Source organism: Watersipora subatra, chromosome 4, assembly GCF_963576615.1.
Source record: "Watersipora subatra chromosome 4, tzWatSuba1.1, whole genome shotgun sequence".
In the NCBI taxonomy this organism is placed as follows: domain Eukaryota; kingdom Metazoa; phylum Bryozoa; class Gymnolaemata; order Cheilostomatida; family Watersiporidae; genus Watersipora; species Watersipora subatra.
In genome coordinates this window covers 8,769,467-8,796,989 of record NC_088711.1, presented here as the reverse complement: position 1 = coordinate 8,796,989, position 27,523 = coordinate 8,769,467, and the positions used below count along the sequence as shown (strand labels likewise).

Below are 27,523 nucleotides of genomic sequence, written 5' to 3'. Positions count from 1 at the left end.
ACTCCCTAGTAGTCTACGATACTCACTGGTAGTCTATGATACTCCCTAGTAGTCTACGATACTCACTAGTAGTCTACGATACTCCCTAGTAGTCTACGATACTCCCTAGTAGTCTATGATACTCCTTAGTAGTCTACGATACTCCCTAGTAGTCTACAATACTCCCTAGTAGTCTACGATACTCCCTAGTAGTCTACGATACTCCCTACTAGTCTACGATACTCCCTACTAGTCTACGATACACCTTAGTAGTCTACGATACTTCCTAGTAGTCTATGATACTCCTTAGTAGCCTACGATACTCCCTAGTTGTCTACAATAGTCCCTACTAGTCTACGATACTCCCTAGTAGTCTACGATACTCCCTACTAATCTACGATACTCACTAGTAGTCTACGATACTCCCTAGCAGTCTACAATATTCCCTAGTAGTCTACTCTAGAAATCAAACGCTATCTAGATGAGAGTGCTCAAAGTTAATTTTTCACTTTTTTATTCGATCAAATGACAAATTGAAAAATAAACAACTCAGCTGATATCCAATCTATTCTATGCACTACGAGCATTTGTTTGGTTTTAAAGTTTTCATCTCCTGATTAAAGCAAACGGATGTCTGTCCTATAGCGAGTTTCCTAAAATGTGTAGACTTCGACAATATCACACCTTTAAAGTTTTCATCCCATCATGATGACGCAATGAACTTCATTAGCAACCCTGTTTGCGAGTTGACTGTAATTAGCTTGACAGCGCTTTGGGTAATTAGACTTCATTTCTAGAATTGCCTGTTTTCCCAGACTACAGACACTGACAATAAATTTTAATGCTATAATTAACATTTATGGGAAATCAAAGTGGCAGTGAGCCAAAGGAGTGAACTCTAACTAGTGAGTCTCAACTAAAGGAATGTCTAGATTTCTACTATGAGAGCTGTTAACAACAGAGTGCGAAGCAAGCCTGTACACTGACCATGACTTGAGCCTGAGAGTTAGAAGAAAGGCTAGGGAGGGCAGTGCCTACAGCCACCACCTGGCTCTTCTCATACAATTCCTCTGGTTGGCCTCCCTTTATCTCCTGACTGTGCACCCTAACATGGCCCCTCTCCGCTCCTGTCTTAGTGCTTCCTGTATGCGATAAATATGGATTGCTTTATACGCTGATGAGATTAAAACAAACTAAGTAAAATTGGTGCGAAAATAGCAGCATTTGAAAACATTTCAGACAAAAGGAACAGAAAGTAACAGTAAAATTGTTTCATCCTTTAGTATAAATTCCGTATACAATTTGTAAACAACAATTCATTCCAGTATCGTTCCCTAAATGTTTCTGTAGATTCAAACCTCACTATTCATGAGTGAAAGAATTATTGCCCAACTGCGCAGCCTCGACACTCCAAACCCAAATAAAAACGTAATTTTAATTCAAAAATTGAAAGAAACTTTGTCCTAAACATAGGAGAAATGCTCCAACATCTGACAAGTAAAAGGTTCCGTACTGTGTAAGTGTGACTATCATTGCATGTTGTGGCCAGGCTCACCTGGCTGATTGACGACCATAATTTGGTAGTGAGGGGGCAAGGCTGACTTGCAGAGAGCTGTCACAAATGCATCTCGTGTTGTTGTCAGGTTGAGCATGCCAGCGAGATTAACATATGTCAGCTCTGCCTTCAATATGGCCTCCGTGGCCTGCTCATCGGTGCTGCAAACCATTGACAATTTGAACAAACAACAATTAACTTTCCAAAGCCTGTGAACAACTTCAAGTCCTTGTAAATTCTTCATTACACCTCTCAAGGTTAATCACTTTGAGATTATCTCTGCAATTAGCAAGTACCAGAGACATAAGCAACAGAAAATACATTTTGACTACACTGCATGCTTTCAGAAAATATGAACGCTAATGCACAAATTCAGAAAGACAAAACACCTATCAAAATCTATATTAATAAATCCCACACTGTTAATGTGTGTGGTATGCGCGGGTGTGTGGTATGCGCGAGTGTGTGGTATGCGCGGGTGTGTAGTGTGCATGAGTGTGTAGTGTGCGCGGGTGTGTGGTGTGCGCGGGTGTGTGGTGTGCGCGGGTGTGTGGTGGGCGCGGGTGTGTGGTATGCGCGGGTGTGTGGTATGCGCGAGTGTGTGGTATGCGCGGGTCTGTGGTATGCGCGGGTCTGTGGTATGCGCAGGTCTGTGGTATGCGCAGGTCTGTGGTATGCGTGGGTCTGTGGTATGCGTGGGTCTGTGGTTTGCGGGGGGTCTGTGGTGTGTGCGGTATGCGCAGCTGTGTAGTATGCGCGGGTCTGTGGTGTGCGCGGGTCTGTGGTATGTGCGGTTGTGTGGTATGCGCGGGTCTGTGGTGTGCGCAGGTCTGTGGTGTGCATTTATTACTCCGTGTAAATGCTGTGGTTTCTACTTTTTTGGCTGATTTCATCAAAACTTCACAAGCTTATGCTTCGTGCTTTCTACCAGGGTACTAAAAATATTCAGATTTCAACCTCTGTCTAGCTCCTGAAGATGTTTATCTGAGCCTCTTAAACGTTTATCTGATTACAAACTCAAGAATACACCTTCACATACATTAAGGACAATTACCCACAATGCATACATTAAGGACAATTACCCACAATGCATGTGTTCATAGATTGTTGTCATGAAAGCAGTATAGCAATTATGGTTGAAAATCTACAGGAATACTGTGAGCTATCGAACTGCAAATAGAAGAATTCCTGGTCAACCCCAGACTTAATGCTAGTATATTCTATGAAAAATGCCATCAAATGAATACCCTACCTGGCATCGAGAAGAAGGGTGAAGGAGGCGAGAAGACCACCCCAAGAGGAATTTATCAATGACTCGTGTAGCTTCTTATCCTCTGGTATTATAGACAGCTCTTGAGTTTGGTTGTGGGGCGTCCCTTCTGACTTAGGAGAGACCAGAATATTTAGCTCGATGCTATGACAAATATCGAGGAGACAGGCAAAGCCAAGCGTCAGAGCGTAGCCATTTGGAATAACGGGTGTTTCCAGCTTGTCCATCATCTCAATCCTTACAAGTAGACAAAATGCAACATTAGCTCTATCTCACAGGACCTGCAACTCCTGCACTTGCTGGCAGTATTGAACCAGCACCAACCCTAATAATGAGTATAGGAGGTTGTTTGTGGTCTATCGCGTAACATCGCAATGACACTTATCAGACAATATGGTTACGCTGTATAAACTAATAACTACATGATCACCATGAAAAGATCTTACAGTCAAACCTCTCTTCATTTTTCCGTATTGTAGCAATCATCCTCTCTACATTTTTCCAAAATGTTGTGAGGATGATTTCTACAATGCGAAAAAATTCTACAAAAATTTTTCCACTCAACACAAAACTTGGAACAGATATTTGTCTCGACATAAGAAGTGATTTCCAACATACGATGTTGGAAACTTCTCGAAACGCTACAATTTTGTAAGTAAAGGCAATGAGGCCAGTGTATAGAGTAAAAACATTGCTATCTATATAGAGTATAAGTTACACCATGCATTCCTATCACTCATTCTTCAACTGAACCTGAGCATTGCAATCCAAAGCTTTCTTCACATGTCTCAATGGTGGGGTGAGTAATGAAAACATCACATTGTCACTTTCAATCCTACAGACAAGATTTACATGAATTCATTGATCTTTGAGCTGCCCTTTGATGATGTTCATAATTGCAATTACATAAAGGATGACTGCATTTGCCCACTCTCGAAACCTTATATATTGTGCAAATAAACGAATCAATTCATTTGAATGACACATCCATCGCTTATCACATTGCTTTCAGTTCCACGATGTAACACTCTATACACCATGAAAGACCTATCACTTCCGCATCCTCTATACAATACATAAGTGCTGTTGACAGTCGTAGTTCCATTGATATGTATCCATTGTACTGTATCCTATTGTATGCCAATGTATCCATTGGCTGTCACATTGAAACATGCAAAACGATTGCAAATTACCGGCACGCTAAACTGAGAGTGTAAAACAGCCCAAATACTGAACAATAAGTAGAAGGAGAGTTTTTGTGTAATATTAATAGGCAGAGAACAGCAGCCATCTAGTAGAAGAATATTAAGCGAGCTTTTCAAATCCAAGCATTCTTACAACACCACTGCAGTGCTATAAGCAACATGAAAACCAAAAGATGCTAACAAGGACAAGAAGTCGTGAGAATAACGAGCTAGAAGGGAAAGATGGATGCTCTAAACAATGGCAACTCACAATATAGGTTTAATCGGAGTCTGCGGTACATTCATAATGAGCGGAATCCAAAGGTTCTTGTAGACAAAGGCTGGCTGAGGAGTGACCCCGCTACCTACGGGTAGTCCAGCTACCATGGAGGGAGGAGTCCCCTGAATATCTGGACTCTTGTTGACATCTTTAGTTGGGTGATTGGAAGCGGTTGGCATGAAGAGGGTCTGAATGTATGAACCTATTGCACTTACTATATCATAGAATATCTTAGCCGAGTGCTCCTTCATATCATATGTCTCCACAAATGACCTACAATATATAATACCTGGTAGACACAACTTTTCACCTAAGAGTTATCCTATCACGCATAAGAAAAGAGAACACCCACTCAGTTAGCTTAATACTCACTGAATCACTGTGGCCACTTTTGTTCGAAATATTATGATCGTATTGGCAGTCAAATCCTTTGCAAGTTTAGCTTGAGTTTTTGATTGTTTGATTGAAGGCTAGCATGCAAAAATATTTTGCTACATAGATTTGCTGAAGCAAAACTACAAGTGATTGCTTTAACAGTTCAATTGTAGGCTACCTTACCTGAAGTTAAACAAGGAATACATGAGTAAGTTGTTTAATTTTAATAACTTAAGTTTACTTAAAAATTAATTTTAAGTATTTGATGAACAAATTGCCAAAATACTGAAAAGAATAAGCAATATCAGCAAATGTTTACATTAAAAAAATAAAATGGGTAAGCGGGATAGATATCATACCTGACAAGCATTGGGTCATTGCAAAGTTTATGCACAACTTCTAAAGCCAGACACCTTTGCCATAAGGGCTTTTCTACGTCCATAAACTTCACAAGCAGTGACAGGAATATCTCGCACTCAGTACTCTGGAAAAGACACCTGAATGCAAAATTCAAAATCAATGACTGAACTTGATAAAATGCGCTATGGCCTGCATTTAGTTTAGACCGAAATACTAACGTATCTAAATTTAGTAAAATGGCACAAGCTACGCATTCTTTCGCAAGTAACCTCATGATGTCATGTATTATAATGACAGGCAAAGCTGACGAGCTGTAAAGAAACCCTATATAATGTAACGTAAACAAACCAGCAATGAGTAGAAGTTTTTGATGAGACTCTGTACAATCCTCAGTAGCCTCATGACCATAGGAAAGAAAGGCTTCTCACTAGACATAGGATTTGGGGGTAGGCTTTGTCTAAACTTAAGACTGGGAGAAAAGAGTTTGATGACAAGAGGACACACCCGCTCCTTTAGAAGAAACCCAAACTCCTGATGCTGAAAGCAAAGTATTGCAAAACAGCTGCAACCATGCATGTCATGATGAGGCATCTGTTTAATTATCCATAACTTTAGCAGACTTGATAAAGCTTACGAATAGACGCTAAATATTGACTCAGTAAGTAACTTTCTGCTAAACCCCTAAAACCTGCAGGAAAAGACAAAATCCTCATCATGTCGTTCAAATGTTTTGCGCAAACCACAAACATATTCACCAGAGTTCCTACCTCAAGAAAGATTCTAGGGTAGACAGACATGACAGACTCGAGGAGTTCTAGCCCGAAGGTGCGAGTCATCTCAGTGATGCCATTTAGCCAAAGAGGATTGTCTGCGTTAACTAGCTGGCACAAGTCCTGCAAAAATCACAGTTATACAATTCAACAGCGCAGCAAGCTCACATGGTCAGCATTTGAGCACATCGCACCCATTCAGCGGAGTGGAGAGTATCTGCACCTTTTAATTTTCAAGCTGAAGAGGCAAACATGCGTTGGATAATAAAAAATTGATTTGTTGATTTTCTTAACAAATTATGTATTCATAACGCTTTTAAAAAAAACTTGAAATAGACTAATTGATCGTTTGCTCTAAAGATATGTTAAAAAAACCTCTACAAATTTGATTAAAAAACTCGTTATAAGAGCGTCTGAAGTGCCTCGATTCAAAATACAAAAGCCCATGCAGATACCAATCATATGCCTTGTTCAAGATAATCAGAAATACCAGGATTTTGTCCCTGAGAACAAAATGAGAAGCCTCACAAATACATTACACACTCATTTATGTATTATAACTGAACTATAAATAGCAAAGATTGTATTAACAAGGAAGATTCCAAAGGTATATTTTATTCTCCCAAATCAACACGTAAACATATAAGCTAGCTTAATTAGCAGAAGAGCTGTAACATGACCGAAGTCCTCACCTGAAACAACAAAAAACCATCTTGTGCACAAGGGCGGAGAGAGGCTGGAGGTATTCTGGACGGAACCTTTAACTTTTCGGTTGAAAATGCTTCTAGTGGCTCTAAAAGGAAGAATAAAATTCAGACTAAAAAGATGATCTACTAATACAGTTAATGTTAATAGACCTTCTCTATTAACATCTATTAACATCAGAATGTATACCTTTGGAGTAACCAAATCTGATATCCATCTTGTGTGGCCTACGTAAATTTGAGATTCTAAAAGGAATTACAGAACGGGAAACATACTGAGATGTGTTGATGTAGAAGACAAAGAGATAATGACTCCTTGCGGCATCTATTACATTTACTAAAGCGCATCAGTAGCCAATTTACAAACACCAACTCTCTGTTGTGATAGCAGTAGATCCATATCATCTTTTCAAATTTTTTCATCATCTTTTTAACAACTTCATGTCGACAATATATTTTTGACCAATTTCCATGTGAGAAATGAACACCTGAATGGTTTTACAAACCATCCATATATGCATCTAAAATAGAGAAAGCCTACCTTGAGACTTGACGCTGTCCTCAGTGTTCACTCTCTCATAGACAACGCTGACAAGCTGCCGAATAGTTGCACCAGCAGTGTTGATAGTAGTAGAATCCTTGGTAAAATAAAGCCTGAAGCCGAGTACGAGAGCCTACAGTGACCCACAAATCAAAAGCTAACCAAACAGTGAGATGCAGTGACCCTAACAGTGACCCTAACAGCGGATAACCAAGAAGGAACAACTGGAAAAGAGGTGCATAACAAGAAAGCGAAAATAGAAGGAACCTTGGCGAGACTGTCATGTTGGACTATAGAATTGATGGTAATCAAGAGAATTGTTGTCTGCAAGACCTTCAACTCCTCTGTGCTGGTGTTCATGAGGTTCCACAGAGTTCTGATAATGTTATCAGCAGTAGTCTGAAAACAACAGACCCATGAGAAATCTGTACCTTAAGCAATCGAGGTATATTCTCTATCACATGGATATGAACAGAAAACTTTGGAGAGAGTAAAGGAGAGTAGACAACCTCTAATCTATCCACAACACAACATATATGATCATATATGGCTTGTCACTTAAAATTCAACTACACGCACATATGTGACAGAGTATCGCAACATCACAAGTACACATTATGTACCTTACATTGTACAAATGGTATATCTTACATTGTACACATGGTATACCCTACATTGTACACATGGTATACCTTACATTGTACGCATGGTATATCTTACATTATACACATGATACACCTTACATTGTACACATTATGTACCTTATGTTGTACACATGGTATACATTATATTGTACACATGGTATACCTTAGATTGTACACGTGGTATACCTTACATTGAACACATGATATACCTTGCATTGTATACATGGTATATCTGACATTGTACACATGATATACCCTACATTGTACACATTATGTACCTTACATTGTACACATGGTACATGGCGCTTACGTTGTACACATTATGTATCTTACATTGTACACACGGTATACCTTACATTGTACACATGGTATACATTACATTGTACACGTGGTAGACGTTACATCGTACAAATGGTATATCTTACATTGTACACATGGTATACCCTACATTGTACACATGGTATACCTTACATTGTACGCATGGTATATCTTACATTATACACGTGGTACACCTTACATTGTACACATTATGTACCTTATGTTGTACACATGGTATACATTATATTGTACACATGGTATACCTTAGATTGACTTCTCAAAACTAGTTTCACTTAACTAAAAGTCTTACCAGAGAAGATTACTAAATTCATGTGAACATCTTCTAAAAAACCCTTTTATTTCATTGGCAATGCAAGACTGGCATCTAGCCTCTACAGTAGGCTATGAACAGGTGAAGAACATACCGCCGATATGACTTCATGCTGTACCATTCGTTGCATGGATGTAAGACTGATGTGAACCATTTTCGGATTTTTGCTGTCACATCCCATAATAAATGGCTGAACAATCTCACTGCTACAACTCAGCAGATCTACAAATTCAAATTTTTTCAAGTGTAATGCATTCTGACAGGACTAATTTCATATCTAATCAATTTTCTCCGCCCTAGAAACATTTACATGGACACTACTTCTTAAAATTTCTGATAGTAATAGAACTTGTCTCAGCTTACCAGAAAGAACATCTGAAGACTTGGATAATATCATTCTCAGTTTGAGCATACATGACTCGGATGCCTAAAATATATGCCAAATATTAGCTTAACAACCTGCGTTTTTCACCAGTCACTAATGCATAAATAGGGATTCACAAAGGCTACCAAATTCAATCTACAATACAGTAAAACTTCAACTTACGAGTGCTCTAACATATGAGAAACTTGAGATACGAGCTAGCTTTTAAGCAAGTTTTAGCACTAACACACGAGCAATGTTTGAGATACGAGCACGTGAGTCAGTTGCAAAGTATGCCGGAGGTGTTTTATGAGAACAGCATCACTCTGTATTTTTCAACTACTCAGGTTATACTTTTGTACCGTGTTTTCTGTGCGCAATTTTCAGTGCAGAATTATGTGAATTAAAAGTACGGTGCGTAGACCGAAAGTTTGCCAGTAAAATGAAAGATAATGGAAAGAAAAGCAAATGATAACAATTGATATTAAACGGAAAAATATTGTAAAATATGCGAAATGTGTATTCGTGATTGATCTAGCCCTATGACAGAAATACATCTACAATTATCAAACCGAAGGGTTATATTCAGGGTATTTAGTTTGCAAAAAGACTAATCATAGTTTCTAAACGACGCAGCGATCTTTACGACCGCTGATGGAGAGACTGCTCAGGCATTGGATAAAAGATAAACAATTGGCCGGTGACAGCGTAATTGAAACGATGTTTTGATAAAGGCGAAAAGGCCTATGTGAAAAGGCCGGTGCTATCTATAAAAATAGACTTTCGGACAAGTTGGCTAGTGGTCGTGCATTAACTCTTTGTGACGAGACCAGTCACTGGTGTCGAACACTGTATTCGTCCTAATCGCAACACGTTGAAAGGGCGACAAAGGCAAACGTCCTTAGATAGGTTTATTTTAAAACGGCCGGCTAGTCGTGAAAGCGAAACAAAGGAAAAATTAGCTAACTAGCGAGAAACTTCCAACTGTGAACACCGAAGAAATTTTAATTACGAAAAATGAAAGTTTGCTTTTAGGTTTGCTTTTAAGTTTTTTTTAAGACTTTGACAAAATCCAAATTTATCAAATTCAACTGTTGTAATGAAGAATAACACTTATATTTCCCTCCCTGGCAAATGCTAGCGTTAGCTGCTACTGTATGTATTTAATTTTACATTTTAATTAATCACATTTCCTTGCATTGTTTTTTATTTGTTACTTTTTGAAAGCATGTGGTAAGTTAGGACAATAACCAACATGTTTTTTCTGTTACAATATCTTGTTTTGAGTGTTTTATTTGCATTTTTTAGAGTATTGAAACCAATTAATATATGTTTAATTGTGCTATATATAAATAAATTGCACCAACATGCGAGTAAATTGACATACGAGCTCAGTCTCGGAACGCATTAAGCTCGTAAGTTGAAGTATGACTGTAAAGTGCTTTATATGACAAATTAAGGTATACATGCTGGAATAGAAGTTTTTTGATATAGTACATATCTGACGATTATGGCGCCTTACAGTGCCTCGCGTTCCGTGTTCTCAACTCAAGTCGTTGAACTCGAGTTGCTGTTCAAAGAACTCAGCCTAGGTTTTTGATGAGCTCGAGCTGTGTTACGCAAAACTAACCCGGGTTTGTAAAAAAGCAAAGTGAGTAATTGGGGTGTCTCATTTACAGAACTGCATTTGCGCATATTATATAAAATTTAATTAATAATAATAATTTAAATATATATATACATGTTTAAAGTATATATATTGGCGATATTTGCGCATATTTATTTATAAAAAAATAAGGAGACAAAAACAATTGTAGAATGTAAAATGTAAACTAAAAAACAATCTCTGTGGGGGCCGGGTCACTTCTTTTTCAAATGAAAAAAAGAGTTATTTTTCTAGAACCTGACAAGAAACTGAATGAACACCGAAAATGAACAAACATAGAAATTATGTTAACGACGTTTAATGATGCACCAAATAAATTCCATATAAAAAATAGAGCTAGAGAAAATGAAATGAGTTGTTTAGTATGGCGCCTTACAGGGCCTCGCGTTCCATGTTCTCAAGCCAAGTTGTTGAACTCGAGTTGCTGTTGCAAGAACTCGGCCTCAGTTTTTGATGAACTCGAGTTGTGTAACTCGAGTTGTACAACTCGAGTTATATTCACAAACTCGAGTTTGTAAATATAGCTTAAGTTGTACAACTCGAGTTGCAAACTCGAGACACTCTAATTCGCCAGTAGCTCTAGTTTTACAGTACATACATACATAGTTTAATTTCTATTAACTAACGGGTGCCTATTGGTGTACCATTGTCAAAATAACCAGATCTACGGTTATGCTACCGTAATACCAATATTTTGCACCTTACTTTTACAAACTCGAGTTTGTAAATACAACTCGAGTTGTGAACATGGAACGCAAGGCACTGTAAGGCGCCATAGACTATCCTATCTAACACCAACTTGGTTTGTATCACAAACTTGGTTTGTATCACAAACTTTGCTAGTATCACAAACTTTGCTTGTATCACAAACTTTGCTTGTATCATAAATACATAAGTGGCAGCAGCTGGTACAATAATTACTTTTTAGCTATAAAATGGAATCCGATTAGAATAAAAAAACGAGTGTTGCCTTGGCAAAATTTTAACGTAATGGCGAGAACCTGAATAAAACGCTTAAGTCAAACCTAAAAACACAAGTCCCTGTTACATTCTTACCTCTTTAACAGGAGGGTGCTTCTTTTTGGCCTCAGTTGATAGTTGCTTCAGATCACTTTGGAGGTTTTCAAACAATCTTTTGGACAAGTCTGATTTTGACATTGTTTTTGCAATTACCGAAATGCAAGTACTTTGTTTTCATTGACAGGTCATATCAGCAAAATATAGGCTATCACCTGCAATAAACAGAATTACCCAGCTATCTGTCTAATTTATTTGCAGTGTTAATACCTTAAAATAGTGCTTAGACGTAAGCTCTAGCATGTCAACACAGAAACCGATTACACACCAAGTATGATACTACATAACAGAAACCATTCTTTCACATTCAAGCCAGTCCAAAGTTGCGCCTACCTGCACATATGCTACGTGGAGCTACTATCCGCGAAATTACCACGCCTTGGACAGGGTTCAAAATCGCATCAATGCAAATTCCTCTGCTCATAAAGTCTAGATAAAACAGACAACTTTGTTCACAAATGAATGAAATGTCAACGCCAGAAGATCAAAAAATGAACAGCACAGGAGTTGGCCAGCAGTTACAGGAAACCACCAGGTAGACTTCACACAGTACGGAGAACTTAACATCGGCTAGATGTGCGGTGAATCCGACCAAAGCGCGTTTAGGTTCGTTATATCGACTACAGTTTATACGTTTGTGATAAAGAAAATTAGCAGCTGCGATTACATCGATCCAGTAAACAACGCTGCTCAAGTCAAAAAGTGCGTCTACATTATACCGACGATTACAATTTATTGCATTTATTTCATGGTTTTTGATGTGACATCTGTTGCTGCAGTGGATCAACCTAGCATCCACAGTCAAAAAATTACGTTATAGATGACTAATGGAGGGCAAACACTGAACTGCTCATGTTTTATGTTGGCAATATGGATTGCTCACGTTAAGGTGCTCATGTCAAGTGGCAAAGACTATGTATTTGAAGCAGTGGATGTTATAACTCAAGCGAGCTGAGAGTTCAATTACATGTAATATCAAATATGGTGTATTGGCTCTCCACTAGGAGTTGGCAGAAGCAACTCTCATTCATGTGAATCAAACATGTAATGCGCCTGCATACATTAAAATTGAAGCAGATAAGATACCGAGACTCGATGTTAGTATTTTTTTTATTAATACATAAAGCCAAGATACAATTAACGGTATGACTTCTGGTATCTGGCACGAGCACCTGGTCCACCAAATTTCTTTGACTCTTTCCTCCTTGGATCTGCTACCAGTAATCCTTTGTCATAAGTGGCTAGGATATCCTTGATTTCTTTTTTGGAAGCCTCATCAACATCTAAATCAAAAGTTTCATGAATATTCTTTATTACCTGTCTTAATCCATCTTAATGCACATTACATGTCTAAATCAGATACTCGAGCACAAGGCCAATACTTTGCACATAAAATTGTTTATAGATCCCTAAGCAAATAACTAGAAATTCTGCATTAGATATGCAAATCAGACTTGTCTAACTGAACCTACTGCACTAGATGTGCATAAGACAATCTATCTGACTACAAAAGAACACCATAACATCTCTTTGTATGTTCAAGATAATAAATTTTGTTTGCTACAAACCTTTAGATCTTTTGACAACTTAACACAGACTTTTATGCGAAAAAGCACAACAAGTACAAGTTTTCTTACACCCACAATGATCTAACCAATTTATTTCATTAAAATTAATTAGGCGCGTGAAAAAATTTTCTGAACAAAAAGAATCTTTAAATTCAAAAATATTTTGAAACTAATGTAAAATAAACCTTTTTTGGTTCAAAAAAAGGTTTTTTTTAAACCTCCTTCATGACCAAAAAAGGTGTGCAATGCCAAATAAGATAATGCAAAATGTACAAACATCATTGTTAGTTATTTTTCATTACCAGAACACAGAACAACAAATAGAATATTCAGATATCATAAACCACCTAGTATTGAGGTCCCAATCTACGACACAACATTCACATTGCTTTTCGAAACAATGCAAATGTTTCTAAAAACTCTTGAATTAATGTTTGTTTAAACTTCGTATAGGTTAAGTTATAGTTCACATGACTGTAACGTACAGGGACAATAAAAACTTCAACAATTCTTACTTCACAAATTCAGCGGTTTTTACATGATTTACTCTCTACTTAGTTTGATAATAATAACATGGTTTACTGCAAGTGTAATTATCATCAGTATGCATTGAGGAGTTATGCATATTTGGGTTGCAAAGCCATTTCCCTATTTACTGCGTATACATATAGCGATGCTTGCTCCAACATACGAAGCAGATCTTGGAACAAACTAACTTCATTATGTGAAGGTGTGACAATCTATGATATTAAATCAGCATTGGAACTCTAAATATTCGAACAAGCCCAAGTTGTAATTGTATAACATCCTAAAACCCCTCAATCAACAATAGTTACTAAGGGTGCATATGGATTCTCTAACCGTAGGTCTGAGGCTTTCAGATTTAAATTGCAGGGAATCATGGTAGTTTTAACCATAACTGTCACGTACAACTTTTATCATATTTTCTAGGTAAACCAGACACGCTGATTCCGATTTTGTACTCAAAATAAAGATTGGTCCACTAACTTTCAGAGTAATGAAGGCTTTTTTACAGCGTTTTAATATCGGTCTCGAAAACAACACGATTGACACAACAAGCTCCGCCCATAAATATGTGACATGCGCTAGCTTTTTAGGAACGGAAATCGGGGATGTTTAGTCCGATTTAGAATGACAGAGATGGGCGTCTTAAAACCCATTATTATCTAAATTCAGCCTTCAAAACTTTTCTGAAAGGTAAATAAGTTATTTAACATTGCATATTTAAAAATGAGCTCAAAAAAGCGCGATAACAACGCTAGCTTGTGATAAAATCCCGCTTTTCGAGCTCATTTTTCCCGGCGTTCAGCCTATTAAACATCCTGTAACAAGCTACGAGCAATTTTAAATAGTTTATCTACCATTCATAAAAGACAGATTATTATGAAGGCTAAATTTAAATAATAATGGGTATTATGACACACATCTCTACCATTCAAAATCGGACTAAACATCCCTAACTTCCATTCCTGAAAAGCTAGGCTGCGTCACATAGTTATGGGCGGAGCTTGATGTGCCGATTGTATTGTTTTCGAGACCGATATTGAAACGCTGTAAAAAAGCCTTAATGACTTTGAAAGTTAGTGGACCAATATTTATTTTTGAGTACAAAATCATAATCAGCATGTCTGATTTACCTAGCAAAAACGATAAAAGCTGTACGTGGCAGTTATAGTTTCTATTTCTTAGCTCTAAATTTCTTAGCTTTAAGTTTTCACTGGGATATATAAGGTTTTAATGGATTAACAGAGGTGTGTTAATATAAACTTAAAAATTGGGACCTAAAATCTTCATCAATAGCTAAACTCTTGCAGGCTTTAAACTCTACCTAAAAATTTATTGTCATGGTGAATTTGAAATGTGGAACGAATAGCACATTTTGAAATGGATCAACTATGCAAGTCAAGGTTAACTATTGGTTTGCGGACTCTTTTCACAAGCTGGTGTGTAGACTACTGAAACAAGTCTGGAGCATACATTTCACTCACGGGTACAGAATATATCAAAACAAGGTTATGGGCAACTCTATGCACGTACATACACTTGCAAATTTTCTTTGCAAAATAAAATATGTTGACTGCATGAGCAGATGTCCCCTGAACATTAGAGCCAAATGGTTATGACATTAGTAGAGGCTCTGTTAAAGGTTGACTTGCAACAAAATTCACATGACAGTTGGTATCAAAAGATTCACCATGTCTTACTCTGCTGTGTTGTAGGTGCAAATATGTGGAAATGTGATCACAAGCTCTTAAAAGCTAAAAAACAAACAGTTAATCGCAGCCATCACGAGACCGCCATAGATTAGAATCTCTTTCCAAAATGGCTCAAATGGGACGTAGTTAAACAAGATGGCTTCTGTTTACACTTTCACGCAACCTCGATTCGGCGAAATATTTTCACAAATATACTTATATAGCTCAATATAAAACTTATCGTAGTACTAGTTTATGACAAACACTTCGGGTTTTACCGAAGACCCCGTATCAAATATAGATGCTCGCTACTTTACAGTTTTGTTTCGGCTTGATCTAATCATCAAGTCGTAATCTGATCATGTGACCCAATACTTCGCAAATAATTTTTGCAGCTATTTTCGATTATCACCGGTAACCAACAGGCTCGTCATGATTATCAGACAACGATATGTACCTCTTCGAGCTAAGGTTAAAAAGTTTAACGATTTTTTACGGTAAGTTATAAGATATCAATGCTAAAAGTGACAGCATTACAATGACGATAAAACAGACGCGTAAGAACAATAGACATGGTTTATTGAATGCATGAAGTATATTTGTGAAAATATTTCGACGAATGAGATTGCATGAAAGTGTAAACAGAAACCATCCTGTAACAACTACGTCACATTTGAGCCGCTTTGGAAAGCGAATCCAAACTACGGCGGTCTCGTGTGGCTGCGATTAACTGTTCGTTTTTGGGCTTTTAAGAGCTTGTAATCACATTTCCACATATTTTGCACCTACAACACAGCGGAGTAAGACATAGTGAATCGTTTGGTAACAAATAATAAATTTTGTTGCAAGTCAACCTTTAAGAATGTCAAACCATTGACAATAACCTAAATTAAAAAACCAAACCTAAATTTTACTAAATTAATTTAAATCACTAATTAAATTAATTCAGAGTTATATGGTTATAAATCATAATAGCAAAATTTAAAACAACTTACATTTTTGGTAGTAAGCAACCAGTGATTTGCTAATAGCTTGTCTGATGGCATATACTTGAGAGACATGACCGCCTCCTTTCACTCGTACCCTGATGTCGACACCAGCAAACTTGTCCTTTCCAAGCAACAGTACTGGCTCCAAGAGCTTGTATCTACACAAAATTAAAGGTTGCGGTGAAGTCTTCAGACAAACTGACAAAATAAATCATCTCATGAATGAACACGAAAACTTCCAGAGAGAAAGAGGGAGTGCGGAGATTTTCTAACCTGAGAGTGGCTGGCTCCACAAGTTCCAGTGGTCGGCCATTAACCTTCATCAAACCATTTCCTCGTTTACAGTGAGCAACAGCAGTGGCTGTTTTCTAAAACATGATTAAAACTTACAAATTATTGTGCCGCAAAATAGGAACTTCTAAATCATGGTAAGCATAACTAAATAACACATTTCATTGCCATCACCGATTTATCAAAAATTCATGACTTGTCTTGCTATGAAAACTATTGAAAATTTTTTTACAGAAAACTGTTAGGATATCCCCATGAATAAATGTCTCACGCAGAGTTTACAACTTTTTATAATATTCGACACTCATTATTGCATTTATTAAATACTTGCAGACCATTTAGTTTGCAAGTGTTCATTAACTTATTTTAGGTAACCCTGCTTCATTTAAAAATAAATCAACAGGTAACTGTTGGCTTTTTATGGCAAAAAACAGCATTATTTTCAAAAGGTAAGTTATGAACAGGTCCATTAAAAGTTACAACAAATTATATAGCACTTTTGTAACTTTTTTGAAAAGTTGGTCTCAAATGGTTAGTTTTGAGAGTCTGCAAAACATTCCACTCAGCCCTCACCCAAGAGGGTGTAATCACCAAACTTCAAGAATTTTCTACATTGTAAAAACATTTTTTCACAAAGCAGTTAGGCTACTGTATTTTGAGAATTTTAAATAAAGGTATTGTAAGAGAAGCTTATTTTCAACCAGTTAGTTTTTACTAGAGCTACATGAACACCTACTACACCTATATAAAGTAAGAATAAATACCATTTGCAACTTTCTGGGTAAAGAGCACAGCAACTGACTACAAATAGTATTTTACATTACTGATTCTCTCTTCTCTGGCACACAGAGAATATAATAAGTGGTGGCCTCGCTAATTTCAATCTTTAACCCGCTTGTAATAAGTATAATGTTTCAATGCGGCCAACTTGTAAAATATATCTGAATAACAGTTTGTGGTTGATATTCACGATATGAAATTAGATTGCGTTCACAAACTAAATTCAACACAAAGCTGCTTTGATAAACAGATTTCTTAGCATAGATAGTAGGAGGCCCACTGCGTGATGCTGCTCTCGAGTAGTAATTGATGTGGTTCTTTGTTCATGAGCTGATCACATGATGTAATTAAAGACTTCTGGTTTTCCTCATAATATATCAATATCAAATGTCTGATTTGCATTTGGAAATGACTAGGAATTTAAGATGGTATATTTCACGATTTGCTGTTATGTTGACCCTTTCCGTGAGATTTGATATAGATCAGTGCACAGACCTGCCAACCCAAGAGTGGGGCAATGCGTGAGATTTGGTTTTGGGGCAATTGATGTATCAATGATAGTATATATAAAATTGTGGAAAATGGGGCAAAAATCTCACGCGTTTCCATTTTTTCTTTGGGGTGAGTGCGTGAGAGTTGGCCGGTATGTCAGTGCATTATTCTGTACCGTTTCGATGTTATTTATGAGATAGTCTGTTGTATCACACACATTAGCAGCATATTCTACTAACCTTTCGACCAAAGACTTGAACAGACTGCAGAGGGCCCTTCTTTTCAGTTGACATGGTGTCTAAAATTACAACATTAGCAATTGAATAATACCAGAAAAGCTCAAAAGTTGGTGTTATGGAAGAAGTCTTAACAAACCTTTCAGTTTTACAACATGCTTTATTACCTTCTTCAAAATGCATTGAATTTTCAAGCAGCTATTAAATTAAGTATAACAATTAAAACTTAAAAATGCTAAAAGGCAAATAGAACAAAAAAAAACAAAAAATAATTAACTAAGCATTCCGCTCTATCGGCAAAAGCAGTTACAGTACGGCTTTGTGCAACACGTTTAATGAGTAAAAACTTGAATATATACTGTGTAGCCTGCAAAATCCCTTTAGATGCACATGAAAATTTAAGTTGCCAAAAATAAAATGCATACGACTATTGGTTACGCTAGTAAACTCTATCTATAAACAATCAAATTAAGAAATAAGATATTCTCACCGCCGGAAGTTGAAGACAAAAAGGAACTTAACAGGTACGCAAGCGAAAACTTTAGCTTCGGCGCAATGTGAAAACTTTATGGAACTATAGCGCGGTCTGTCGTAAGCGTAGATTTACATGGTTGAGCGGGTAACTCTCAAAACATTAAAACGAATAGGTCGTTCTACTCGAACGCATCAGCATCAATTCATTTTACATTTACTCATTTAGATATCTGACCAACTTCTTGTGCATTTACGCTTTACATTGGCTATGAAATCTGTGTTTCACAAAGTTCAGCCTGAAAAAAGAAATTAGCACACAATTGAAAACAGCTAGAAGGGAATAAGACAAATGCGTATACCTACAACTATATCATACCTTTTATTTGTATTGCTCTATTAAAATGTATGACATTTGTAGTCATACATTTATAGTCAATACACAATCAAATCTTTTAGGATATTTTATAATTGTGTAATTTATTTGCATTTAAAAAGTTATATTTAACATACAATATAGATTAGAGTGTAAAATGGTTATTGCATTATAATACAATATGTATTGCAAAAAAATAAGGATTTGCATAAAAATCACATGCGAAAAAAATTAATACATCCGACAGATTCCGCAAAATGCAGTAACTACTAAACAGCGCTACCAAAGTTTACTAGTATTCCATACAAGAAAATCCCATATACTAGTCCATCTTTCACTGTCATGATACAGATAGGTCATAGAACTCCTCAGTGAGCTCTGCAGGGTGTTGGGATAATATTCAAATAACCACAAAACAATACCCCAAACTATAGCAGCAAAAATTGGGAATGTCTCCACCTTAGGGTCTCTAACATAGCCTTTCTCTATGCCAAGCCTTGTTAATCCAAAAAGTATTCTTGAAAGCAAATACATGTTGATCTACAATAAAATAAAACATTAAAATATATCACACATGTTCTTGAAAACAAATACATGATCTACAATAGAATAAAACATTAAAACATACTAAAAATGACAAGCAGTTTGTAGATGTATCTTGTTGGAGACTTCTTGCTCAGATTGTAACAAAGTAAACTGATAATTAATGCCTCTAATCAACAAAAAACCAAGCTAGATCACTCAGCTATCATTCCATGCATTATCTTTATCCAAAACATGTTTTACTTACTAGCTTAAATACTTGAATGTAAGGAACAGAGAGCTCATTGCTCAGGAAACCAAACAGGAATGCTGGCATTAGACCAGGGATATACTGCTATTCAAACTGCGCTAACAGTGGTGGATTTGAGTGCTGCTTCAGTATAAAGCATCACGTCAACCAGCAAGTTAAGGCGTAACAGAATACTTACACCAAAAATAGGATTGGAAAAAACTTCATGGTCAAAAATGTGATACAAACAGCCTGAAACAAAAGGTCTTGACAGACAGCTCTATAGAATATAGACCAATCTATATTCATAAATCCCACTTTATCATTGGGTGTCTGTCTGTTTTACATGTATCTGCGTAAATGTTGTGCGTTTCTACATTTTTTTGGCTGATATCATACAAATTTTACACATCATGCTTTGCTCTAAGCCACTAAAAATATTTGATTTGTAAACTGCGACTAGTCCCTGAAAACCATCCTCTTAAACACCCACCTGGGGGTTATCTGATTGGAAATGGAAAAAATACCGAGTATCGCCAAGCCTACTGCTGATCTTAGACAAATGTGAGACAAAAAGCGACTTACATAAATTTGGGATAACTTACTTGTTCATTAACACTCGTTCTCTTTCCAAACACAATATAACCGCCAACAAAAGCAGCTATGGCTGAATGGTATTGCTTAGGCTTCCCTTCTGACCATGAGAACAGTTTGCACAGTGACTTATAGATGAAAACAAACTTGGCTAAGTTTGTGGAATGTTGACGAGTGGCATCAAGAATCCAAGCAAGCTTCTCCTTCAGTCTAAAGTGTATAAACCGTGAATATCAGCAAACAAACAGGAGTAAAGCTTTGTATCTGATGATTTTCAGAATGTCTTCTCCTCATGGCGTATGCAATTCCTACGAAGCCTTCCGGAGAATGCATGGTAAAAAAAACTGATATTTGAACAATCTTTGTGAACATGCAACTCCAAAAGAATTCCAACCATAAACAAGGGTAACCAAAAATAATAGGGTTGCAAGTCTAGCAAACTTGAAAAAGTGATTCCTTAAATCACATGTTAAAGGTTGACTTGCAATAAAATTTACATTACAGTTATTTGGTATCAAAAGATTTACCATGTCTTACTCTGTTGTGTTGTAGTTGCAAAATATGTGGAAATGTGATTACAAGCTCTTAAAAGCTCAAAAACGAAAAGCCGAAGTATATTGGAATCTCTTTATTTATCTGACGTATTCATCACAGTTTGGTTATCGTCTTGTCACGTTATGTTCTCACGTGAATTGAAAGGCCAATAAAAAGCTCAATATAAAACTTATTGTAGCACTAGTTTATGACAAACACTTCGAGTTTTACCGAGGACCTCATATCAAATATAGATGCTCGCTACTTTACAGTTTTGTTTCGGCTCGGACTAATCGTCAAGTCGTAATCTGATCATGTGACCCAATACAACTTCGCAAATAATTTTCGCAGCTATTTTCGATTATCACAGGTAACCAACAAGCTCGTCATGATTATCAGACAATGATATGTACTCCTTCGAGCTAAGGTTAAAAAGTTTAACGATTTCTTACGGTAAGTTATAAGATATCAATGCTAAAAGTGACAGCATTACGATGACGATAAAACAGACGCGTAAGAACAATAGACATGGTTTTATTGAATGCATGAAGTATATTTGTAAAAATATTTCGACGAATGAGATTGCATGAAAGTGTAAACAGAAACCATCCTGTAACAACTATGTCACATTTGAGCCGCTTTGGAAAGCGAATCCAAACTATGGCGGTCTCGTGTGGCTGTGATTAACTGTTCGTTTTTTTAGCTTTTAAGAGCTTGTAATCACATTCCCATATATTTTGCACCTACAACACAACAGAGTAAGACATGGTGAATCTTATGATACCAAATAACTGTAATGTAAATTTTGTTGCAAGTCAACCTTTAAGTTTTATTCATAATTGCACCTCACGCTGTAGAACCAAAATATCAAAGTGTGCAGTCAAACCGCGACATAAGAGCTTAATGCGTGCCGGGAATGAACTCTTATGCCATTGTTCTCGTATCTCAAAGCAATATTTCCTTTATAAAATAACTAAATACAAATTAATATGTTCCCACACTATTAAAAAACCATCTAAAAACAGGAAATTATGATAAGAAAATATATTTTGATTGTTGTAATTCACTACCTACGCTTCCAAAGTAACAAATATCAATTTAGTGGTTACGATCTGCAATAAAGCATAAAATTGCTATGTACAGTACTGTATGGAGTTCTTACCTTCGAGACAGATGGAGTGGCTAATGGCAGTGTGAGAGAGACTGACAGCAACGTGTTTGCTACACTAGTTTGTGATAATAAGTAACTACATAAATTGGAATTAAACTTAAATAAATTTAGCTTACTAAATACACATTCAAAGCTTAAGTTTTAATCTTTTACAAGACTTAACTCTAAACTCAAGATCAACTCAACTTTTGCCTTTGTTTTAATTTTTCTTATTATCTTTTCCAGTTTGGCGCTTTCTACCTCGCGTCCACTATAACTTTTAGCTGACTTTTTGCAGACTGACTCGACGAAAAAGACCAAGTGATGCTGTTCTGGAACATAGCCTCTCACATACTTAGCCACTTAGTGGCCGCATAGAGAACCGGCTCTAATCTCAGTTTCCTGATATTTCAAGATAAAAACTTGCTTGAAATTTTGCTTGTATCTCGATTTTTTTGTGTGTCAGAGAACTCCTATGTCGAGGTATGACTGTATTTCGATAATGCACAGTTGAGCGTCCACTAAATGAATATTTTGTTTTAGTCTAAAGGAGTGTCATGTAAATTTGGCTCATTTTCCATGAGCGGTGGACTTAGGTTAAGTTTCTAATTTGTAATCCAAACTCACGGTCCACTGCGAAATAAGAATGTCATAACAAAGGCATGGGGTAGACGGATCTTGGCACCATAAACAGCTCCATTCCGAAGTCCCTTGAGAATAGCCAAGATGGAGTGATACGCAGGATCCAACAAAATATTCATTTTGTAAATCTAAAATGCATAGAAAACGAAACAATGACTTATAAAAAATCAGACACAACACATTAGGCATCATAGCCTAATTTCTTTTGCAATTAAACAGAAATATGATTGAAATTCATATTTTTAAAAAGGCCACTTTTGATAAGCCATGATCGGATTTTATAGATAAATTAGAGATATAAATTAGGAACTACAGCATAAACCATTCGTAACAAAAACCGATAACTAATGTAGGCAAAGTCAATTTGCAATAACGGAATTTAAATCGAGTAAAAACCGCACATTTCTACAATTGGGTGCTGATGAGAAAGACAAGACAAAAAATTACAAAGGTTTCACAGTGAATGAAATTATTGCGAGATTCAAACTATTTCTCTGCTGTACAACAATTCCTTCAATCAAAAATTTATGATGTTATGAGTAAAATCTGAAATCAACTAAATGCCACGCAAACCTTTGTAAGTATGTACACATACTTGTTTTTATTAATGCATTTTCTTCAATATTAAATTAGTTGTGTTTTGACATAGCAGTCATTCTTGGTATCATATGAAGGTTTCCATTATGGAAAGATACGATAAGGATTTAGGATTGCCTAGGCACACCAACTACCATTTATAAAGCTTTAATTTAATCAGAGTAGTTCAACAAAAACACAAAATTGTTGTTTCATGTCATTAAAAATTTAGTTCTACTCTACTTCCATGTAGGTTTAGCAGGCATTGAATGGAGTGAAGCCTAGCGAATTCCCACATGCAATGGGTGAAAACTGCTATTCCCTTTACATAGACTTTTTAAGAGTTACATTCAAATTCTAAACTAAATTCAACTACCGAATACGCCGAACATTTTTAGCTTTCAGCGACATAATTCATGTCATTTAACTCTATCAATGACTTTTTAAATCAGTCAGGTCGTCATATATAATTATTTAGATATTTAACGTTTGACTATTCTATAATTAGCATTTAACATTTGCTCAAGGTATATTAAAAGGGTCATTATCACTGCAGCTAAACTATTGCTGCGATGACTGTGTTCCTGAAGATTTATGTGCCAAAGGGTACGTAGTTCAATTGTTTTACAATTGTACAAGTTTGTAGCAAACGTGCCAATAATTGCTTACTTAAATAACATCAAATTAGATTTTATTGGTGATAGACAGCATACACTTGCACCAAGTAATGCTTTACCATGTATGTACTTCATATCCTTTGCCCTCATGAAGCCTCGTTTATGATTACTAATTAGCAGTGATGTAATAATGTTTGAATACCGATAAAATCGTAGATCTCCTGCCAGTGACAATTTATATAACCTGTACATTTGTATAACCTGTATTTGAATGCCACCTCTACTTGAGCGCCACTTCACTAAAAGGGTTAAAAAATTGAGCGCCACCCTTTAATTGAATGCCACTTATATTTGACCGCTACTTCTTATTTGACTGCCACTATTTAAAATTCTTGATCGTTACAAATCCATAATAGCAAGTGAACAGCAGAAAATTATCCACAAAACCGTGCTAGTAATGACTCGATTACATCAATAGCAATCAATTCGTTCGTTGTTTCTGTTCATATCGGAGTCTATTTTCCAACTCCAAGCCTTTACAAACTTTAAAAGCAACGCCATTGAATTGTATAAGGCTGATTGTAGTTCCTTGTTTAATGCAATCTTGATACTTCAATACGTATGTGAAAAATGTTTTTCGCTTTTATGATGAATTCTGTGCTATTGCGTATTTTGAGACTAAAATCTTGGAACTATTTTGATTATTTGCGAGAGAAGTGTATTTTTTAAAGTACATCGTGTGAAAGTGTTGGTCAGCTAAAAAATTGTTTGGAGGCAAATACCGATTAGCTCAGATCTGTAGAAGAGTTGTTGAGGTCGGAAGACACTGTGGAAAGTATTGAACAGCTAAAAGAATATGAAATGGTTTCAAACAGAAGCGACAATCAACACGCAAATGGCTGAGCAAACGATGCTAATATTTTGTTTTAAAAATGCTAATATTTGTTTTGAAATGTTTATTGTTGTTTCTGCATGTATTGTAAACTTGGTTTGCTTATGTCACTTGTTCTTGAATATACATTTGTAGCATTTAAGAGATTATTATTAGATACCTTACAAATTTCCAGATCTACAGCATATTATTTGATAGCATCATAGCGGTAATCTGAATTCAGCTTACAATGGATCGATGCTCGTAATTCCTCTTCTATTGCATACAAAAAACCAGTTTTGGCTGCAAACTGTAGCAAACATATCAATGAGTGTAATGAGCTTTTATGGAACCTTAAAACATATAGTTGCAAAATAAAAATATGCCATCAAATTTAGAATGAAATAAAAATTTCAAGCTTAAAAAAGCAACAAATTACAAGTAATAGGTAGCAACTGGTAGAGACGGGTATCAGCTTCCCTGTGCATATTTATGATATGATCTACGACAAGTTGGAGCTAAGTTAGCAAATTCCTTGCATCCAAAAAGATTAATGTCGCACCACCCAAACGACAGTGCAAAATATAGGCAACATTCAATTTGCCCATGAAACAGTTAAATTTATCTTCTCAAAATTTTTACAAAGTGTTTAAAGAATAGAACACCCACCCTTTATTTGAATGTCACCTCTAATAAAGCGCCAATCTAGGGGAGGGGCTGAAAAATAGAGAACTATGGCATTCAAATATAGGTTATACAGTATGTGTGTTGTTGTAGAAGTTACGGAGGTTATATTACAAAAGTAACAATTTGAGGGTCAGCAAATCTTGAATCTGATCAGTACTTTAGTGGTTTTTAAATAAAATGTGTTTAAATACTATGTAAAAAGCGAAATAAAACATTTCTGATTTTAATCAACCTGAAATTTGAAAACATACAATGGCATATATAAACTACCTGGTGAACTTTCCGGAAAGTATCATCTGAAAAATAGGAAGCCCAACATAACAAATCCAAATTTAGTTTGAGTTTGAAACAAAGGAAGAAGTTGTTGATTGTTAAAAATTTGTAGCATCCTTGTCATATCCTCTTTAAATATTAAAAATTACTTGAGCTCATGCTAAGGTTATTTTGCACAAAGCTACTGGGTGTTGAGGGCTTTTGGTTTACAAAATAACAATTCAAAAATGTGCAAAGAGAAAAGCTGAACGTATGTACATACATATATTTTCCAACATGTGTAATATTTGTTAGAATACAACAAAGCAATATAATAATATGACAACATTGAAGGTAAACAATACATAAAAAATATGAGTAGAATAATTTGGCAAAGAATAATTTGGTATACAAAAACAGCATGCACAATTACCATGTCAAAATGCAATCCAGTATAGACATTCACAGAGGCAGCAAAGATCTACATTGTGTATTTATTCTGCCTTCTTCTGCCAAGTTTTTCACCAGAATAGGCTGATGGGGCACTGGGCCAGAATACCTCAAAAATTAGTTAGAAGACCCAGTAGAGTAGTTAGGAATCAATCATAAACCAAGAACTGATTCAGGCTTCTCATCATATGTCACACTACCTGGCACTAGACATCTAAATGAGAAACTACTTTTCCTGCTTCATTTATCTTAACTTGAGTCTGCAGGTGAAGAGAATTTTACCATGAGATCGATGCTTTCAATCAGGTAAAATTTTAATTAGATTTCTTTAAAACTCTCTTATGACAATTTTTAGTTTCTATTTCCAACTTTTTGTAACAAAGAGCTATCTTACAATGATCAACTTTTGCTATTCACCAATGTTGAAATCTACAGTAACTTAGTGCTTGTATTACTATAGATAAGAGAGCTGTTGCTTTTGAGCTATTTGAAAAACTTGGCTAATGCAACTCAGTTTAGGCTACAGACTATTCTTACTGTTGCCATTTTATTGTTCAATAAAAGAAAGTACAGTTTATTGACTTGTTTGATTTACTTTTGTTGATACAGAGTGAATAAATAGTTGAAGAATCTCATTTTTTTTCCAAATATTGTAAGACCCATCGGGTTTTACAGTATATGCTTTCGTTTTGCTTGTTCCCCTTTATGTAGTACAACGTTGGAAAGGTATCATAAGCAGCTTCAATTGGACATGCTCAATCACATTACGCACATTATTTATGCACACAAAACATGAAGTTGAGCACTAAAAAATCGAAGCAGTCACAATGAACAACCACTTTTTATGGTCAATTGTTAAGCTATGTAAGCCAATGCGTGGTTTCTTGTTTTTAGCTAGTGCTCCTAGCTTGTGCATAAAGGTTTGAAAAAAGAACAAAAAAAATAATTTTTTTTAACATTTATTAAAATTAACTGTTATTCTAATTATTAAATGATGGAATCCAATTAAGTAAATTTAAGTGCAATCGGAAAGGACTAGTAAAATTGATGATTCCCAACTGCTACAGTCGAACTTCGTCTTTGAAGCAACACTAGCGGATAACATACAAAACAAACCGAATCGTTCATTCATAGATATTTGCTGTTCTGCTTAGTTTTGTGCTACGCCTTCCAGAAAAAAAGACAACATGGTTATGAACTATATAGCCTATTACTACGGGTACCAACGCAACCCAAGTAGTATAGGTGCAGAGTACACATAGTCATCACGTACGGTTTTCTTCTGCAGGCGCCAGAGAGTTCTTATAACCAAAAGGAAAAAGAGGCAAGAAATTGTACAGCTTCAAAGAACTGCTTCCGTTTTAGATAGCCAATGAAAAGCGCTTGTTACTAAGGATGACCAATCATGACAAGTTGTTGTCATGTTCCCAAGGAATGTTTGTTCTACGAACATGGATGCCAAAGGTCATGTGCGTGCTCTTTGATCGTTCTCTATCAGTCGCGAGTGGTATGATATAATATTATGTAAACATAGATAATTT

General features: G+C 36.1%; 3 protein-coding genes across 8 annotated transcripts in view; all 3 read right to left on the bottom strand.

Moving 5' to 3' along the window:
• LOC137394983 (protein MON2 homolog) overlaps positions 1–11,858 on the bottom strand; it is a 58,289-nt gene extending 46,431 nt beyond the window's left edge. For both annotated transcript variants that reach the window (XM_068081763.1, XM_068081765.1), the window contains exons 1-14: positions 11,752–11,858; positions 11,398–11,573; positions 8,675–8,738; positions 8,406–8,533; positions 7,286–7,417; positions 7,019–7,151; positions 6,466–6,566; positions 5,771–5,896; positions 5,352–5,540; positions 5,003–5,127; positions 4,260–4,541; positions 2,787–3,041; positions 1,535–1,695; positions 967–1,121 (exon numbers count right to left, since the gene is read on the bottom strand). In XM_068081763.1, coding sequence (XP_067937864.1) covers positions 967–1,121; positions 1,535–1,695; positions 2,787–3,041; positions 4,260–4,541; positions 5,003–5,127; positions 5,352–5,540; positions 5,771–5,896; positions 6,466–6,566; positions 7,019–7,151; positions 7,286–7,417; positions 8,406–8,533; positions 8,675–8,738; positions 11,398–11,499 — 1,953 coding nt within the window. In that variant the 5' untranslated portion in view covers positions 11,500–11,573; positions 11,752–11,858. The remainder of the gene's footprint in view (positions 1–966; positions 1,122–1,534; positions 1,696–2,786; positions 3,042–4,259; positions 4,542–5,002; positions 5,128–5,351; positions 5,541–5,770; positions 5,897–6,465; positions 6,567–7,018; positions 7,152–7,285; positions 7,418–8,405; positions 8,534–8,674; positions 8,739–11,397; positions 11,574–11,751) is intronic.
• Positions 11,859–12,510: 652 nt separating this feature from the next.
• LOC137393479 (small ribosomal subunit protein uS9) lies at positions 12,511–18,541 on the bottom strand. Its single transcript, XM_068080052.1, has 5 exons — positions 18,481–18,541; positions 17,994–18,052; positions 16,465–16,559; positions 16,198–16,349; positions 12,511–12,701 (listed from the first exon to the last, which is right to left on the bottom strand). The coding sequence occupies exons 2-5, from the start codon at positions 18,045–18,047 to the stop codon at positions 12,556–12,558; spliced, it is 447 nt and encodes a 148-aa protein (XP_067936153.1). The 5' UTR covers positions 18,048–18,052; positions 18,481–18,541; the 3' UTR covers positions 12,511–12,555.
• A 281-nt stretch (positions 18,542–18,822) lies between these two features.
• LOC137393619 (peroxisomal membrane protein 4-like) lies at positions 18,823–27,281 on the bottom strand. 5 transcript variants are annotated; one of them, XM_068080254.1, is made up of 4 exons: positions 27,256–27,281; positions 22,515–22,657; positions 20,215–20,413; positions 18,823–19,377 (listed from the first exon to the last, which is right to left on the bottom strand). In XM_068080254.1, exons 2-4 carry the CDS (start codon positions 22,646–22,648, stop codon positions 19,117–19,119), a joined length of 594 nt encoding a protein of 197 aa, XP_067936355.1. In that variant the 5' UTR covers positions 22,649–22,657; positions 27,256–27,281; the 3' UTR covers positions 18,823–19,116. The 5 variants fall into 5 exon arrangements, with proteins under 5 accessions (XP_067936355.1, XP_067936353.1, XP_067936352.1 ...); XM_068080252.1 differs by lacking the exon at positions 27,256–27,281 and adding an exon at positions 27,099–27,209; XM_068080251.1 differs by lacking the exon at positions 27,256–27,281 and adding an exon at positions 27,090–27,125.
• Between the last annotated feature and the right edge of the window lie 242 nt (positions 27,282–27,523).